The sequence below is a fragment of the Propithecus coquereli genome, unplaced genomic scaffold (assembly GCF_000956105.1).
Source record: "Propithecus coquereli isolate 6110/MARCELLA unplaced genomic scaffold, Pcoq_1.0 Scaffold46, whole genome shotgun sequence".
NCBI lineage: Eukaryota > Metazoa > Chordata > Mammalia > Primates > Indriidae > Propithecus > Propithecus coquereli.
Window position 1 is genome coordinate 4,732,128 of NW_012150396.1, and position 17,173 is coordinate 4,749,300.

General features: G+C 38.3%; 1 protein-coding gene across 3 annotated transcripts in view; it reads left to right on the forward strand.

Annotated features, from left to right (window-relative positions):
• COL25A1 (collagen, type XXV, alpha 1) overlaps nt 1-17,173 on the forward strand; it is a 358,759-nt gene that overhangs the window by 201,262 nt on the left and 140,324 nt on the right. For all 3 annotated transcript variants that reach the window (XM_012655108.1, XM_012655107.1, XM_012655109.1), the window contains exon 5: nt 4,616-4,633. In XM_012655108.1, the coding sequence (XP_012510562.1) occupies nt 4,616-4,633 (18 nt within the window). The remainder of the gene's footprint in view (nt 1-4,615; nt 4,634-17,173) is intronic.

Below are 17,173 nucleotides of genomic sequence, written 5' to 3' on the forward strand. Positions count from 1 at the left end.
TTCTGTGTCACATGTGGATTGGTAGATATAATACATCCTCCTCTGAAGCCTCTGCAGTCTTTGGCTGCCTTAGTTTTATTTTTGTTATCTGAATAAGATTCCACTGAGTGGGAAACTTCCTCTTCGACATAGATGTGTTTATTTTGCAGTGATCAGAAGCCAAGAGAACCCTTTCTGGAATATTAGATTGAGAACCTACATTTTGAAAATATAACACTAATGTAAGGATAGTAACTGTTCGAATGGTTCTTTAAAAATATCATTGTCTGCCCTCTTTGGGCCAATCAAAATATTCTCATCTCTCAGCAGTTCAACAGTTGTTTCTGGAGCACCTTATAGCTCTGGTATTGTGAGGTTGGAGAGTCAAATGTGAACAAATTCACAGTGTCGTGAGGATGGGCAGGATTCCTGCTCCCTGGTGCTGCAGTGTCGGGTGCATCTGTTCCACTCGCGGCACAGGCACCAGGTCGAACTCTGCCTCTTGAAAGGTGAAGGGGTCCCATGGAGACGGTGTAATCACGAGCAGGAGATGGTTCTGTGCTGGGATTCCTACTGGTCCTTGAGACCTCCTGCCACCAGGACAATCCTGTTGCCACTCGGAGTTTCTTTGATGTGGTTCCAAAGCTTTATACGGATGCCTACTACAGGTGCTATTTTCACCTGAAAAGAAAAATAAGCTTGAATCTGAGTGTGTAAATTGAAATTTTAAGAGATGATAAAATTATAGTTAGTAAGAGTTCCAAAATAATTTCTCTTAAAAACTATTTTTTTCAATAAATAAATCTGAATGTGAGTGTACTAAAACTGATCATCCTACTTGGGTGTCTTAATGATGAATTTCTGAGATACTGAGGCACTTTCTTTCTATCTTGAGGCAGAGGTAGTACCTTTTAGAGTTGCGTGAACAATACTAATATTCCCTCAAGTTTTTGTAGATGAACTTTTTTATTTAAAATTAATCACAGTGAAGACATATGCGAGTCTATTATCTTAATCCATATTTCAAAATAATATTGTACTTCGAAACTACAACTTTCGTGTGCCTGTCAGTGTGTGTGTTAAATGGAAAAACAGCATTTGTCTCATCCGAAAAGGAATGACACGGATTTACCGTCCATAAAAAAGTATCATGTAGTGAAACTAATTTCCCCAGTCAGAGATCTAAATGACTTTGTCGATTTAGAGAGTTGTGCTAGCACTTTCTGGCAGCCGTAATTGTGATAACAGCTCAACAAAGAATGGTTAATATTGCTCTTTAATTGCCTAAAGCAACAATACATTCTCCAGTGACAGGTCATGTCATTTATCATGTTCCATTGTGGTTCACTTGCCTCACAAAACTTTCAACTTCCTTTGAGTACTTTCCTGTCAGACATCCCACTGGCTCATTGTCTTCCACCTTTCTGTTCTGATCACCCCTTTCTGAAGTCACCTCCGCCTGCTGGTCCTTTTCTTCCCGGTGCCCAAGCTGCCCCAGGGCACGTGGTCAGCTGTTGACATACAGTAAATTGGTAACTCGGGACTCGGTGCTCTCGCTTTTACATATGTGTTTCTCGCTCCAGCACTTTTGTGATTTCTCTGTTTCACTTGGGACGGCCCTTGATTATCCTAGGTTCAGCTCTTTGTTTATGGAAACATTTTGGTGAACTGCTTGGGGGAGAAAAGGCCTTTTCAGGAATTCCATTTTAAAAATTGACTCAAGTTGTGTTTTGTGAACCTCAATCAAAATTTATAACTACTCATTCAGGGTATATTTTAGGAAAAAGTTAACTTTCACAGTTAATTATTAACAGTGTTCGCTACCTATAAATTAGAATAGACTAGAAAAATATCCACTAATGAATGAAAACGTGTATTTCTCAATGAACTACTCAGAAGCAGCTTAAGGAAATACTAAGATATTTCTTTTGGCAATTAGTCTGTGACAAAGTCTTCATTGCCCTGTGCCCTCAGTCGCAGGGGAGTTTCTGAGATGCTTCTGGAAGGCTCTGGCCTGCTCCCCCTCTACCCTAGGGCTCCCCTGACACTGCCACACCCACAGAGACCTCTCCTCTCATCACTTCCCGGGCTTGGCCAAGTGGCTCTGTTACCATGACTACAAGACTCCAGTTGCCAAACTGTCGTCTTACAGGTATTTTAGGCGTCTGCTGGTGAATAGACTGTTACATCCTATTGAGTGAGAGGACGTGTGTAGGCAGTCCTGGAATCCTGGGTAAGAGTAGTAAGGCCTGTATCGTGTCATCCATGTTTTAGGGCGGAGTTACCAAATTTGTCAGGTGTGCTTTGTTTCTCTGGGAAGCTTCTCTACCAGCCACTTCTTTTTCCTCTTTTTCATGTTCCCCACCCTGCACACACCACCCCCCCACACACACACACCATGTATGCCTGCAATTCATATCCACATTAGGATAATATGAGTTCCCTGGTGCTATATACTTTCCGATGCCTATAGAGAAATCAACTTCTAAATTTTACTGTCATTTACTGCTATTGTTCTCACTATCACTAACATAAAATCCATAATGTGATGTATATTTTATATAATGACGTACAAATATATGCGCACATTGTGCTAAATCATTTTGTTCCATATAATGACAGAAATGTCACACTTTAAAGATGAACAGGAAAAGTGTGTCATTTGTTGAACAACCTTAGGAACCGGAAACTCTGAACAACTATGCTAAACATACTCTTTAGAAGAAAATCCTCCTAATTTTAGAGAATCCTGCATTTTAATTTTCATATCACACATATATAAGAGATATGTAATATATTCGGGGGTTCTATAAAAGGTGCGTGTTCACGCTTGTGAGTTTGCATTAGTTCAAAACATCAGAAAGACCAAAAGCTTAAAGCTGATGAGGAAAGACAGAGAGGAGAGAGAAGAGTGCATACAGGAGTGAGTGCGAACAAGAGGGCACACGTTGCAGTTTCATCCAGTATGGGGGTCTGGGAAGATCCACAGTTACATGTACATGGAAGACCCTGCCTTTGTAGGTTCTTGATACAGAACTTCTCTGTGTTTAGCACGGATTTGGGGCTGTTAACCTTAAGAAGCTTCCCTAGACTGGTTTCTGTATAGGTGTCAGTTGACAGACTGGTGTGCCTGGCCCTAGGTGTGTGTCTGGAAGCAGAGATGCGCTCCCTGGCAGCCCTGGAGTGGTTGGGAAGTTAGAATGTCTGCTCACTCGAAGAGTGCTCTGGTCCCATAGTTGATCTGAGCAAGCCTGCATATAGCTGTGAGCTTAAACTTCCAGACTGAGAGAGGCAGAATGACCTGGTAGAAAATGCACAAACTTTGGAATCAGATTTGGGTTTAAATTTTGGATTTTCCATCTATAGGCTGTGTGACCTTTAGTGTATTTCTCTGAGCCTCAGTTTCTCCATCTGAAAAATGCTGGGTAGTTACAAGGAGTAAATGGAATAATATATCCAAAAGTGCCTGGTACTCTGCAAGGAATGAATATGTTATTCTCTTTGTCTCCGTCTACCACTAACGGGTACAGGAGTGGGGTAACATCTGCAGTGTTTTGATTTGGTTCCCCTTCCTGGTTGGACTAGATATTAATAAAACCTGGCCAACCACATTTTCAGGCAAAGCTCTTAGGAATCATCTGCTCTGTCCCCAGTGGGTTAGAGAACAAGTAAGTACCTAGAGAAATTGCAAGCCTGGAGAGAGGCTAAGTGAGAGAGAGTTCCAGGCCTTCTCTGGGAGTTACAATAGCTCCACCTTTTCTCTATGATACTCAGTAACATACAGCTGATACCATGAGACTGCACATTGTTTATCAGTTTTTTAAAGATTCCCTAACTCAGTGTGAACTTTTTCTTTAATCTCATCTGGCACAAAATTCAATTGGAAATTCTGAGAAGGTGATATATAATCAATAGTTTTATTCACAGGTGATTTTTCTTTAGCTAGAAGCATTTACAGTTATGCTGCTTTGGAATTTTTATCAGCTTGAACAGCAAGAAAGTAACATTCAAAGCAAATCAGACTGGCCAGAGGTCACATAATCTATTGACATGTGAGGAGTTACGATGCACTTCAATAATCTGAAGATCTTTTAGACCCTTTTTAAATGCTCTTAGGTTCAATTATGCAAAGTAAAACATAGATGTTTGTGAAAAATTGACTTAAAATTGTATTGAAATAATGAGAAATTAAAAGACTCAGTGAATTCTAAAGCTAAAATATCTGCCTCTTTTTTTCCTTAACTCTATGTTGGCTTTGAGCATGTAGCTCATAGTAATGGTCTGTGCTAGAAGACTCTCCCTTCAGTAACCCATCCATTACGATACTGTGGGGTGTAGTGCTCCTTTTGCCTTCTCTTCCCCCAACTAAGTTCTGGAGCATGCTAAAGCCCGAGTCATTTTGTAGTTAAATATAATAGACCATAATATCAGGATTTTAGATATATGGCGTAGAGTAAAACTATTAAGATATAATTATGACTTTTTAAAGCCCCAAAGTGAAATTTATCAGTAGTTAGGTATTATTATCTTTAGAGATATTTTGTAAAAATTTTCAGAACTAGTTGGAGCTTTGGTAGCGAAAATATTTACTTAGGATAACAATTTTGTAATTGTTTTTCTTATTTTTAAATTTCAGGGTCAGCCTGGTCCTCAGGTAAGTGAACTCTTTTCTGGCAAATTAGTTCCAATTAGAATTTTCCCAAGTATGGAGGTTTCTCTGTAGTTCTTTTCAGAGGATATAAAAAAGCTATGAACAAGTAATCATAACACCACACAGTAGACCAAATATTTCCCAGGAGTAAACCCTTGGAGCCTCTTCAGGATTGTGTGAGCCATGTCAGCTGTTGGGCCAGATGGCACATTAACAGTGTTCTATCATACAAAGCAGAACTCTTAACTGATCTGAAACAGTGCCACAGGACTTTAATTTAAGACAGAGTGACTTAGTAACTGTCGAGTACGGACTGGTTTGCGTTAGGTGCTATTAATCATGTACTAATAATGTAGCTGTAAATCCATGCAGACTGATTATTTAGACTGTGATCCTACTAGCTACTTTTGATTCATTATAGACAGATATTGAATTCATTCTCCATTTTCAATATAAAGCAACTGCTGAAGACATGATTTATAATTAAGTGTGAAGGCATTCAACAGAAAATCTTATTGAACACTAAATCATATCGAAGACAATGAGCAAACTTTAGGAAGGGGAGGAATGTGGATAAAGATGGAAGTACGAAAGAAGAAGTGAGTTTTCAGAAGTGAAGAGTCAGTTTAGCAAACTCAACAAGCAATAAATTCGATATCTATACTAATTACATTCTATAGGATGCTATGGAGAAGGAAATGCAGTTATTAATGTTTTACCTTTAACACTCTAATACCTGTAACTTATATAATTATTTACTGAACTCCCCTTCCATCTTTTTCTCCCTGATATACTGAATGCTATTTATGCCTTAGATTGTTTCATAAATAAGCCCGTTTAATGATGGCTTTGCAGTCAGTATCATGAATTATCTATTGCATGCAATAAATCCTCATACTAGATCACAAGAATATTATCTATGGTTTTTATGAGCTATCTAATATAAACACGTCTAATTAAACAAATGAAAAATCCCACAAATCTCAGTAAGCTCATGAGAAAAAGTTTGACCCTTAATTTATATTAATATCTGAGAATACCTGTATTCTCCTTATTTGTGATTTTCACTATTGTATTCCAAGTTGATTCAAAGTAATTATTAAGAGGAAAAAACCCCCCAGAAGAAAGTTAATAGTTTGCTCCCTAAATTTGAAATGGCTATATTATAATGGAATGAAGACAAAGTAAAAGGTGCTTTGCGTGCTTTTATTTAATGCTTGCAACAGCCCTGGAAAGTATTATCTATCCTAGCTGTGTGTGTGTGTGTGTGTGTGTGTGTTACACACAGACTCAGAAGAGACAAATTACTCACCTGGGGGATACCATGGAACTGGGAGCAGAAGTGAAATCTCTCTCTAAAACCCTCATCACCCGATAGCACTCAGCCCTCCAGAGAAGAGAAGAAGGTGAGGCAGCAGGCAATAAAAGAAGTTGGTGTGTTGGTTTTGAGAGATTATAATTGTTAACATATTAAGTTTTAATGGGACCTCTGTCTCAGCCTGGACCTCCTTTTCCACACCCGAAGCAGTTCTTAAGATAAGGATTCAGGCATAAAAGGTTTACTTGAGCAATGATGCCAGGAGGCATGGTGAGGGAGTGGAGAAATGACACAAGGAAGGCAGGAAAGCCAAAACATGCGTGCGTTAGTGAGCAGCTTACCGCTGGGGACCAGTGGGGCTCAGTCCTGCTGAGGCACCTGCGAGACTCCTCCCACTGAGGGACAAAGAAGTTGATTTATCTACTCATTTCCCTTCCTTCGTGGTCGAGAGTCACGCCTGGATGTTCACTCCTGGCACTCCCAGCCTGGTGCTAGAGGAAAGCAGGAAGCCACAGGGACCTGTGGAACCTGTATTCTAGCAGTGCCTTGGAGCGGGGCAGTGGTGTAGGTAGGCACCTACATCTGCTAAGTACAAGAGTCCTGTAGACAAAACAGGGTGGAACATTGAGATATGAATATAAAGACTTAGAAAATGGAACATAAAGATAGCATTAAAAGCATATTAGTTAATGAGGTGCTAAAGGAAGTGACTGTAAAAAGAAAAACACGGTCATAACAAATCTTGAGTATACAGCCACTGTTAATGGACAGGAAGAAGAGAGCTTGCCATCTACACAAGCTGTCTTCAAGCAAGTTCTCCCTTAACTAATCCTTAAAATAACTATCCCCCTCCACCCCAGAGTCATAGCCATGTCACCCAGAGACTCTTAGCTAGCCTACCTCCACTGAAAATCTACACTCCCTCTGACTGGGTATTATTGTGAGAGGCACATTTCTAAAAGCCCGAATTCCAACCTTCAGTGGATTTTTCATTAAGACACCATTACCAATAATGATTCGTTTCTGTTGTGCAATGAGAATATCTTTCAGGTACATTAGGAATAGGCTTTTGTGGATGGGGCTGGGAAAGGCATAAATGTTTAAGTTGGGAGACTGTGCATCCTTTACAATTTATTAAAAGATTTTGACAGAACCGTAATTAGCAGCTTGTTATTCGTGTGCAAATGTTTCTGTCAATGAGAATTTCCTTGCATTGGCTGAACATTCCCACATTGTCTTATCCGTAGTATCGTGCAGCGTGAAACTCTTCCTTAGGGAGTGAAAAAGCCAGCTCTACTTTTGTATCACACGTTCTTTTGTAAGGGCTTCCAGATTAATAAGGTTTTATTTTGAAACTGGTGGTAAAAAGAGAACGTGTCTGTTATTCAGTGAGTCGTTCCGATCATCTTCCTTAAGCTGAAGATGGCTTAGGTGGATTTAGCTTAGGTCGTTGAGAACTGTGGAGACGGGAAAGCCAAGGGCTGTGAACCCTGGTACAGCCAGGGTATGAAATTGAACGAGAAAGTAGACCTCAGGGAAGGGAGAAGAGCCTCTGCATTTACCTAAATGAGTCAGCAAATGGTTCTTGACAGGGAAATGAGATGGTGAAAGGGTGTTGGGAAGAATAAAAGGTGATTCTCGCAGCTGCGGGTAAGTTGGAAAAAGGCAGGGAAATGAGCGGAGAGGGTGTTGCTGCAAATCCACTGAATCAAGGGAAATACAATTCTTTGAGAAAAAAAGGGAAGGGATGAAGTAAATGGTGTCACAGCAACTTGGAAAATGGGTGAAAAGAGGAAAAATAACAAGTATCAACAGAGGGTAAGTAAAGGCAGAAATAAGGAAAGGAAATCAGAGAAAAGACAGATGAGCATTTGTGTTTCACACTAGAAGTAATGAGGATGATTTGGGGTAGGGCCACAGTAATCTCTTGAAGTGAAAGTCACCGTGATATTTGTTCATTAGTTCATATTGACGTCAAAATGCCATTGAATCATTCAGCACGTATTTATTGAGCCCCTACTATGCACAGGGCACAGTGAGGCTGTGAAATTGTGGTGAACACAGTCTCTGTTCTTGTGATAGTTCTGTGTTTTATTTTTTAGCTTTTAAAATTGTGTATTTTTAGATTAAAATATTGAATTGACAAAGATTGAAATGTTCAAATGTACAATGTGATGACTTCATATACATACACATGTGTAATATTACCACAATCAAATTAACACATCCGTCGCCACTCATGCTCTACGTTAGGTTTCCGGAACTTGCTTATCTTATAACTGAAAGTTTGTACCTTTTACCAACATCTCCCTGTTTCTGCCACCTTCTGGCCCCTGCTCTATGCTTCCATGAGTTTGAGCATTTTAGATTCTACATATAAGTGAGCTCATGCAGTGTCTGTCTTTCTGTGTCTGGTTTAGTTGACTTTGCACCATGTCATCGGGTTTATCCATGTTGTCACAGATGGCAGGATTTCCTTCTTTCTGTGGCCGTGTAATATTCCACTGTGTACATATACCATAGTTTCTTCACCCATTTGTCAGTCAATAAATGCTTAAATTGGTTCCACATCTTGACCATTGTGAATAACACTCCAATGTACATGGGAGTGCAGATATATCTTTGACATACTGATTTCATTTCCTTTGGGTATATACCGAGAAGTGGGATTTCTGGATTGTGTGGTAGTTCTATTTTAATTTTTTGAGGAAACTGCATATAGTTTTTCCACAATGGCTGTACTAAATTTCATCCCCACTAACTGTACAAGGGTTCACTTTTCTCCACATCCTTGCCAACCCTTGTTGTCTCTTGTCCTTTTGATAGTAGCCATCCTAAAGATGTGAGACAACAGCTCACTATGGTTTTGATTTGCATTTTCCTGATGATTAGTGATCACCCTTCATATTTGAATGCTGCTTCTTCCATAAGATGCTTTACTCTCCCTTAACTGAATGTAACTTCTCTCTTTTTCTGCGTAGCCACAATACTTTATCTGTACATCTTTTTATTAATACATTACTGTACTCTTAGAGGGGCACAGACTTCGCAGTCAGACATCAGAAATCAAATCCTGGCTCTGCTACTTCCAAGCTCTATGATCTTGCGCAAGTTACTTAGTCACTGAGTCTCATTTTCCCCAGATGTAAAGCAGAGATAATAATATCTTATCTCAACAGATGGTGTGAGGATTAAATAAGATAATGTATGTAAAACATCTAATGCGGTACCTAGTACATAGCAAGCACTCAGTGGATATTAATTCCCTTCCTCCGTTTTCCTCCTTCCATTGTATCATAGTTATTTCTAAACATCTTTTCTCTTTTTGTTAATAGCTTTTATGATCTTTAAGGGCATGATGTATGGTTTTTTTCATCCTTAGTATTCTCCACAACACCAAACTTAGTTCCTTGCACATTACAGACATTCAACAAATATTGAGTTGTGAATGGTAGATCCAAGAGCTTAAGGAGAAGGAAGTTGAGGAGGAGAGAAAATGATCAGCTTTTCGTAATTCTAACTGCCCTAGTTAGTTGTGGAGGAGTGGTTAGAGAAAATGTGGTACATATATACAGCAGAATACTATTCAGCCTTAAAATGAAGGAAATCCTGTAATTTATGACAACATGGATGAACCTGAAGGACATTATGTTCAGTAAAATAAGCCAGGCACAGAACGATAAATACGACATGACCTCACACATATGTGGAAACTGAAAAAGTTGATGTCATACAAGCAGAGAGTAGAACGGTGGCTACCAGGGGCTGGGGGAGTATTGAGAGGGTGTTGGGTGATGTTGGTCAAAGGAAACAAAATTTCAGTTAGATAAGAAGAATAAGTTCGAGACATTTGTTATACAACACGGTGATTATAACTAATGACAATGTATTGTAGTCTTGGAAAATGCTGAGAGAGTGAATGTTAAGTGTGCTCATCACAAAAATGACAACTATATGAGGTAACGCATCTGTTAATTAGCTAGATTTAGTCATTCCACAATGTATACGCACTTCAAAACATCATGCTATACATGATACATGCAATTTTCTGTCAGTTTAAAAATAAAATAATAACTAAAAAAACAAAAACAGAAAAACAAAAAATAAATGCCCTGGTCAGTAATATCATGTGTCATAAATAATGGCATTTAAATAAAGTCTCTGAGGTTTCTAAGCTCTGAACATTTATCTGTTTCAATATCTTGCTTCCACGGAGTTTGGAGAGTTTGAATACGTTTCTTTCCTTTCATTGTAAGAGTTTATTTATATTGACATTTAATCTTTGGTGAAAATAGACAGTACTAACCCAGGGCCATACTTGTGGTATGTTATTTTATTTTGTAACAATTTATTTGTAGAGTTAACTTTGGTTTTTAACAATTGAGACTATCATAGAAAGTATAATAGTCTAAATTGTATGTAATGCCACACTGCTTAGATAGCAATATTCTCCCATTAATCAATAATTTAACACAAGTTGTAGAAACTAGTTATTTTAAAAGCCTTCTCAGGTATTCTTTACAAAGACGCATTGACGTTTTCTTTGGCCCAAATAACCCCATCAGTATCTTCAATTGAGGATAATGAACTAGTGGGACCAGTGTATTAAATGAAGGGTACTCCTTCCATACCAAGGCCAGTTCTATTGCATAAATTGTTTAGAGTTTCAAAGCCCTCCTCGTAACTCCTCTTTAGAGTTGCATGTGAACATAAAGGAGATACAATTGCCTTAGGAATTTGGAGGACTAAAGTATCGTGCATGTTGTAATTCTGTATTACTCAGTGAGAAAAAAATGTAAGAGAAAACCACAAGCAAATACCATCAGACAACTGCACATGGAGGCGTGTGGCTTCCATTTGTACTTTCTCAGATGCACTTGAGAAGAAATGGAAGATGTCGCTTTGCTTTTTTTTCAAATCGTTTTTTGGATATTTTTTGGTGTTCTGATATTGTCATTGTAATTTCATGATGGTTCACTAAAATTTACAAAACTTAAGCTGTGTATGCCTTGTAAGGGATTATAAATAAAATATAATGTTTTGGGGCAGTATTTAACTTTCTATTCATATGTTTTTAATTATATACAAAGCTCCTTCTAACCTAACACTTTAGCAATTCCCATATTTCATGTTTGTGTTCCAATCCAGCCTTTTTCAGATCCATATAGTCTGACTTGGGGGGAAGGGGAGGACATATACATTCTTTAAAAAATCTGAAAAGTATGGGCCCTTGCATGTGTGTGTGTGTGTGTGTGTGTGTGTGTGTGTGTGCGCGCGTGTACAGAAAATCTTTTGCTCACTACACAATAGAGCTGTCATGTTAAACTAGTAATGGATTCTATGCTGATAAATCATGCTAGACTTGCGAAGTATTATCATCCTCCATTATCTATATTTTATGTGGTGGTTATATGGTAAAAAGAATGATAATGAAAATCTTAATGTCTTAGATTTTTTTGGATTTTGTTAAGTAGTTAATATGATATGAAAGACTCCATTGTACTCCAGATAGCCTATGTCTTTGAGTACACATAGTGTAACAGCTTACTTATTTTATTATAGTCTATATTTCTTTATTGTTACATGGTAATTTGTGCATTTAAATGGTATAATATCATCTCAAAGTTTAATTGCAGCTTAGAATTCTTTCCCACTGAAACTAACTGAAGAACTTCTATTGCCAACTTTGCACTATGTGTTCTATCAGTATATTCCTCTCAATTCTATCTGAATAAAGGTGAATAACACGTAGCATTTTGTGAATAATTTACTCCTACATCGCTTTGCATCTGTGGAAACTGTTGTGACTCCCTGAACTTACTCATTTTTGTATCTCAATTTCTTTATACAGTGTTGGTATATAAGAAATATACAATAGATTTTGTTAAATAAATGCATACATATAATAATTCAGATTTAATGATAATTTTATGTGCGTTTGATGATGAAATGACTGAGGCTACTGAAAATACCAGCTTTTAGCAATCTATGTTTAAGGCAGCATATGAAACACATTATATGGGGTTTGGAGACCACAGAGAAGAGTCCAAAGGAATTGGACCAGTGAGAAAAAGGGCAAGATTGGGGGCAGGCAGGCAGGTGGGGAGGTACAGGATTACCTTCCCGCCACAGAGGGAGGAGGGTGAAGACACAGAAAAATCTGAAGATGGAGAGTGGAGTAGTTATAGAAGCTCATGTTAGAAGCTTTTGATTGTTAGCCATTAGCTGAAAATGAGAAAGATCCAAGTTACCTTGGAAGCCTGAGAATTGTAGACAAGCCCCAAGATTCAAGTGCTCCTAGCCGCATCTGACAGTTGTTTTTTTTCATCCCTTGTGACTATCTCCTTAGACTCCAAGGGACATCCTACCCTTACCCTTGTGTTGTGCTCAGTGGCCCCTCACAAAACCTACAGTGCTCTATATACAGTACTACACATGAAGCCAGGGATCAAGCTCACCTTGAAACCAGGCTTCTTAAGTGGCCTGGGTAAAATTATGTTGGGACAATATATTAGGAAACATGATGAAATAGTTGACTGTAGATTAAGCCCAAGGTTTAAAGATGACTCTGTCTTTGAATACATTTGAATCATATTGAGGACAGTCGAGTATTATAGGACAGCTTACACCGTGAGCTGGAAAATCACAGGGGCTACTATGGGTATTAAAAGAGCAAGCTGATACTTTCTTTTGACAAAAGGAATGTTTAGGACTCCAAGTCTTTCACCATGGAGTTCATTTTATTTGACCTCTTTAAATAAGTAAAAAAAAAAAAAATATCAAAGTTAAACAAAGAATTTTTAGCAATCTCAAACATATAGAGGCAAGGAATGATACTAGGAAGAAGGGAACCTTGGTTTTGATTGGCGGGAGCAATAATTTAACTGTATTTAACTTGTATTGTGTTAGAAAAGAAAACCAGAGTGAGCGTCCCTGATTCCCGCTGTTTTATAAACCCTTAACTCCATTGAGCTACATCAGTCTTACTTTTGAGAGTCCTTTTTTTTAATGTTTGGTTTTTCTAAATTTTCTTTAGTGCTAGACCACACTAATTGCTTCCTTATGGCAGCTGCTTATGATTTAAGACTGATCATGGGCACATATAGTCCCTTGTTCAGGGCTCAAACGGATATCACAAAAAAACCTTATAGTTACGATCTCACCACAGAAAATGCCCAGAAAATAATAGCCATAAAAATGTTTTTTCTAGTAAGTGGGGATGGTTGTGATATTTTAAATTTCTGTTCATACCCACCCCCTTCTGCTTGGTCTCTTTTAATCTCCAATGCAAAATGAAAGGTGTAAAGTCTGAAGCTATAAATCTGTTTATAGCTATAATTCCCTTCCCTGGCTTAGCAGAGTTTGACACTATAATAAACACAGTTCTTCTGCAGCAACATTGAATCCGGTTCTTCTATAATTCTTTATATGTTGCTGCTTTGAACACTGAGGGTTTTATTGCATTCTTTTCTTTCTGGGTCTTTCAATCCTGCAAGAACTGATTGATCTCTTATCTACGCTAGGGGTGACTAAGTGGTTCTAGGGCCTAAAGTTTATTCTCATTTTATTCGTTAAAGTAATGTGGTTAAAATGACAATGAAGTTTATTTACTTTGTTTAGTTCGGAAATAATTCCTGAGCAATAGAGGTCAACTATATTAGACCTGCATATTCTCTAAATATTTTCAATCATCCACCCAGGGCATTTCCTAAGACATTTTCTTTTGGTTTAGGAAATCAATATGTTTACTTTCTTTATCCTCAGGTCAAGTATCTGAAAAATAATTTTATTTTATGTTTACCATGATTAAAATATTAAAACTATGGAGTGCGTACTTAATAATCACTATTGGTAGGTCAGACATTGTATAAATTGTTTCATGTATAATGTTTCATTTTAGCCAAACAGTCGGCATTATTTTCCCCACTTTACAGATGAAGAAACTGAGACTCAGAGAGATTCATTAACCTGCTGCAGGTCACACAGGTGATTGCAGCCAGGATTTCAGCCTGGATCTGTTTGACTCTAAAGCTCGAGCTCTTAACCACCGATAAACTTCATTTGATGTACTTCATTTTAGAGTAATTCTTCCAAATTATACTTTTACTGTTTTTGCTTTTTACTGGAGCATTTAAAAAGAAATTACACACAAGTATGCAAACGCACAATTTATCTATACTGACATATAGGAACTCCTATAATTTTACATCAGGTTTTTCAGAAAAAGTTCTTTTAGCTTTAAAATTTACACATTAGTAACTCAAATTATTTGCAAAGTTGAAAGTCTATAAAACAAAACAATTCGGTGATTTGGAGAAGAAATATCCAAATGTATTATGCTAGTAAAACACCAAACTATGTGTGACTTCAAGGTGGAAGTATATACTTGAAAGAACACATACTCACATTCTAGTTGGAAGTAAACCTAGGCTAACTACATAAAACACTTTATTCAGGAGTAGGGCAGATGTATCTACACCTAAATACCTAGGGTTCCTATTTTTCAAGTAAAACACTAGATTTTCAGGTGTTAATACTATTTGCAATGTGATTTTCTGTAGTTTTGGATACCTGCTAAAAACTGTGGCACCAAATTTAATTTTTTCATGAGCATGTGGTTTGAGTATGTGTCTCATTTGCACAACAGGCCGATTTATTAACAGTAATGCAGTCTGGGGAGTAGACAGAAGTCTTACAATCCGGAGAACTGAGGCTTCTATTCTACAAGTGAAAAACTGATATTCCCTGTTTCCCTCCTCCCTGGGAGATTGTGAACACTGACAGAGTAACGTTTGCAAGGCTGCCTGAGCACATCAGGAAGAAGAGCAGCGTGAGACGAGCAGTGACCACTGAGGCTCTGCTGTGCTCCTAGACGTGGCCCGTGCAGCGGGCTCTCTTCCTTATCTTTCCAAACTAGGGAAATTATGGCGTTTAAACCAAGAACTTTCATATTCAGTTTGCAGTTTAAAAAGTAGAGGAGAGGCAGTATAATAAAGGTGCCCTCTATGCAGATATTACTTGGAAGAGGGGTGGCAGCACAGTTATGTCCATCTGGACCACTTCTACTCAACAGTGATGACAGAGAATGCCCGTGCACGCTTGTGTCTCCCTCCCTCTCCCTCCCTGTGTCCCTCCCTCTCTGCCCCCATCTCAGCCCTTTCAAATTAGGCCAGCTGAAGCTGCCAACACTATGGATTTGAACTATCCCCCTAAAACCAGATTTAATCTCTACATGATTCACTAGCCTCTGGAACTGCTGTGTTTATCTGGGTTGAACCAGCTTAGACCAACGCTTTTCTGCAAATACACTAATCTGCAAACCTTCCAATGAGTAGGACTTCTTAAATCATGTTGATGATCTGTGAATGGCCCTTGTGTCCAATCAGTTAACTGGTCTTGTCAGTTCTGTCTCAGAAATGTCTCCTGAGTCTAGAACTTTCCCTGCATCCCCACTGCCACAGCCTTAACTCAGACCTTTGCCATCTCTCCCCTGGACCAAGGCAAATACTTCCTAAGAATCCCTAAAACTGCACACTCTCGGAGTTCCACAAAGCAAAGCACACTTCATCTCACCACCCTTTGTTAGGTTGATGACAGAATCTGGCCCAGACGCCTGAGTGCGGTTAACGAGCTTCCCCAGATCTCTTTCCTGCTATTCCCCACCTCCCCTCCCCGCTCCACACGCGGTCTCACCGCCTGAATCCCTGGTCTTCCCTAATGGCGTGGTGTCCTCTGATGAATGTTCTTCCCTTCTGCCTGTTGCTTCACCCCTGCTCCCCAGGACACCTTATCTCTGCCAACTTTCAGGAGCCTGTGTCAACATCATCTTTTAAACTCTCAGCTCTGGCTCTCCTACCTCCTTCCTTCTCTGCACTCCTACAACACAGTGCTCATTCCACTAATTGCAATTATATTTACATGTCCCCCCTCCAGACTCAGAGCACATTGCTTGGCCAACAGTCAGCCATCAATGCTTAGAGAATGAAACTTGCTTGGCCTCATAATTCTACAGTAATGAAAAGAGTAGTCAGAAGTTCTGTTATATTTCACAAATGAAAATAAACTTATCTACACTCTCCTGGGATAGAAGTCACAATCCCATTCTTATTCTAGCAGCTCTGGCTGCAAGAATTTCCAGGGTTTTCTCTTTTTCCATTTTTTTTCTACTTCCAGCACAGTTTAATTTTGTTTTCATGACTATCTTTTAAAAATCATTCCCTCTTTAGCTTTAGCCAATTTCAAAGTAGGTAACATTTACAGTTTAAGTAAATAAAAGGCCATTACTGGAATACCCAACCCCTGTGAATATCTCTCTTTTCCAGTTATATTTCAATTACTTTTATGTAGAACAAAATCCAATATTTTCCAGAATGTCATTCACCGTGTCTCTCTTTGCTTTTAGTTTGGTTTTATCATTTAATTGAAATAGGCAATAGAGCATGGAAAAAAGCTAAAACCTTAGTTATTTGGGCAGAAATAGATTTTGGATGACTAAAATTGTTATAGGGCAAGACCAACATTAAAGGCTTGGTACAAACAGAAAAGTGGTTACTGTAAATGCTGAATTTAAAGTCTTTTGAAGAGGGGCTAATTTGAAGTTTGCCACTGAAATTTATAAATACTTTAGTAGTAAGTTAATAACACTTTAACAATGCTCTAAAATATTCTAACTGCTGAGTGACAGCACTAATAAATAAAAACTTATTAGTACTTTTAAGTACTTATGTGATTAAGGCTTATTACATAAAACTAATTAAAAGAATCATTTATAATATTCTTATTTATTTATTAAAGTGTACCTTATAGAAGATTTGACTCCAACCTTCTAGACCAAACCAGGACAGGGATCTCAAAAAGAGCCTTATATAAAGCTACGACCAGCCACATACTCACATTCTAGTTGGAAGTAAACCTAGGCTAACTACATAAAACACTTTATTCAGGAGTAGGGTAGATGTATCTACACCTAAATACCTAGGGTTCCTATTTTTCAAGTAAAACACTAGATTTTCAGGTGTTAATACTATTTGCAATGTGATTTTCTGTAGTTTTGGATACCTGCTAAAAACTGTGGCACCAAATTTAATTTTTTCATGAGCATGTGGTTTGAGTATGTGTCTCATTTGCACAACAGGCCGATTTATTAACAGTAATGCAGTCTGGGGAGTAGACAGAAGTCTTACAATCCGGAGAACTGAGGCTTCTATTCTACAAGTGAAAAACTG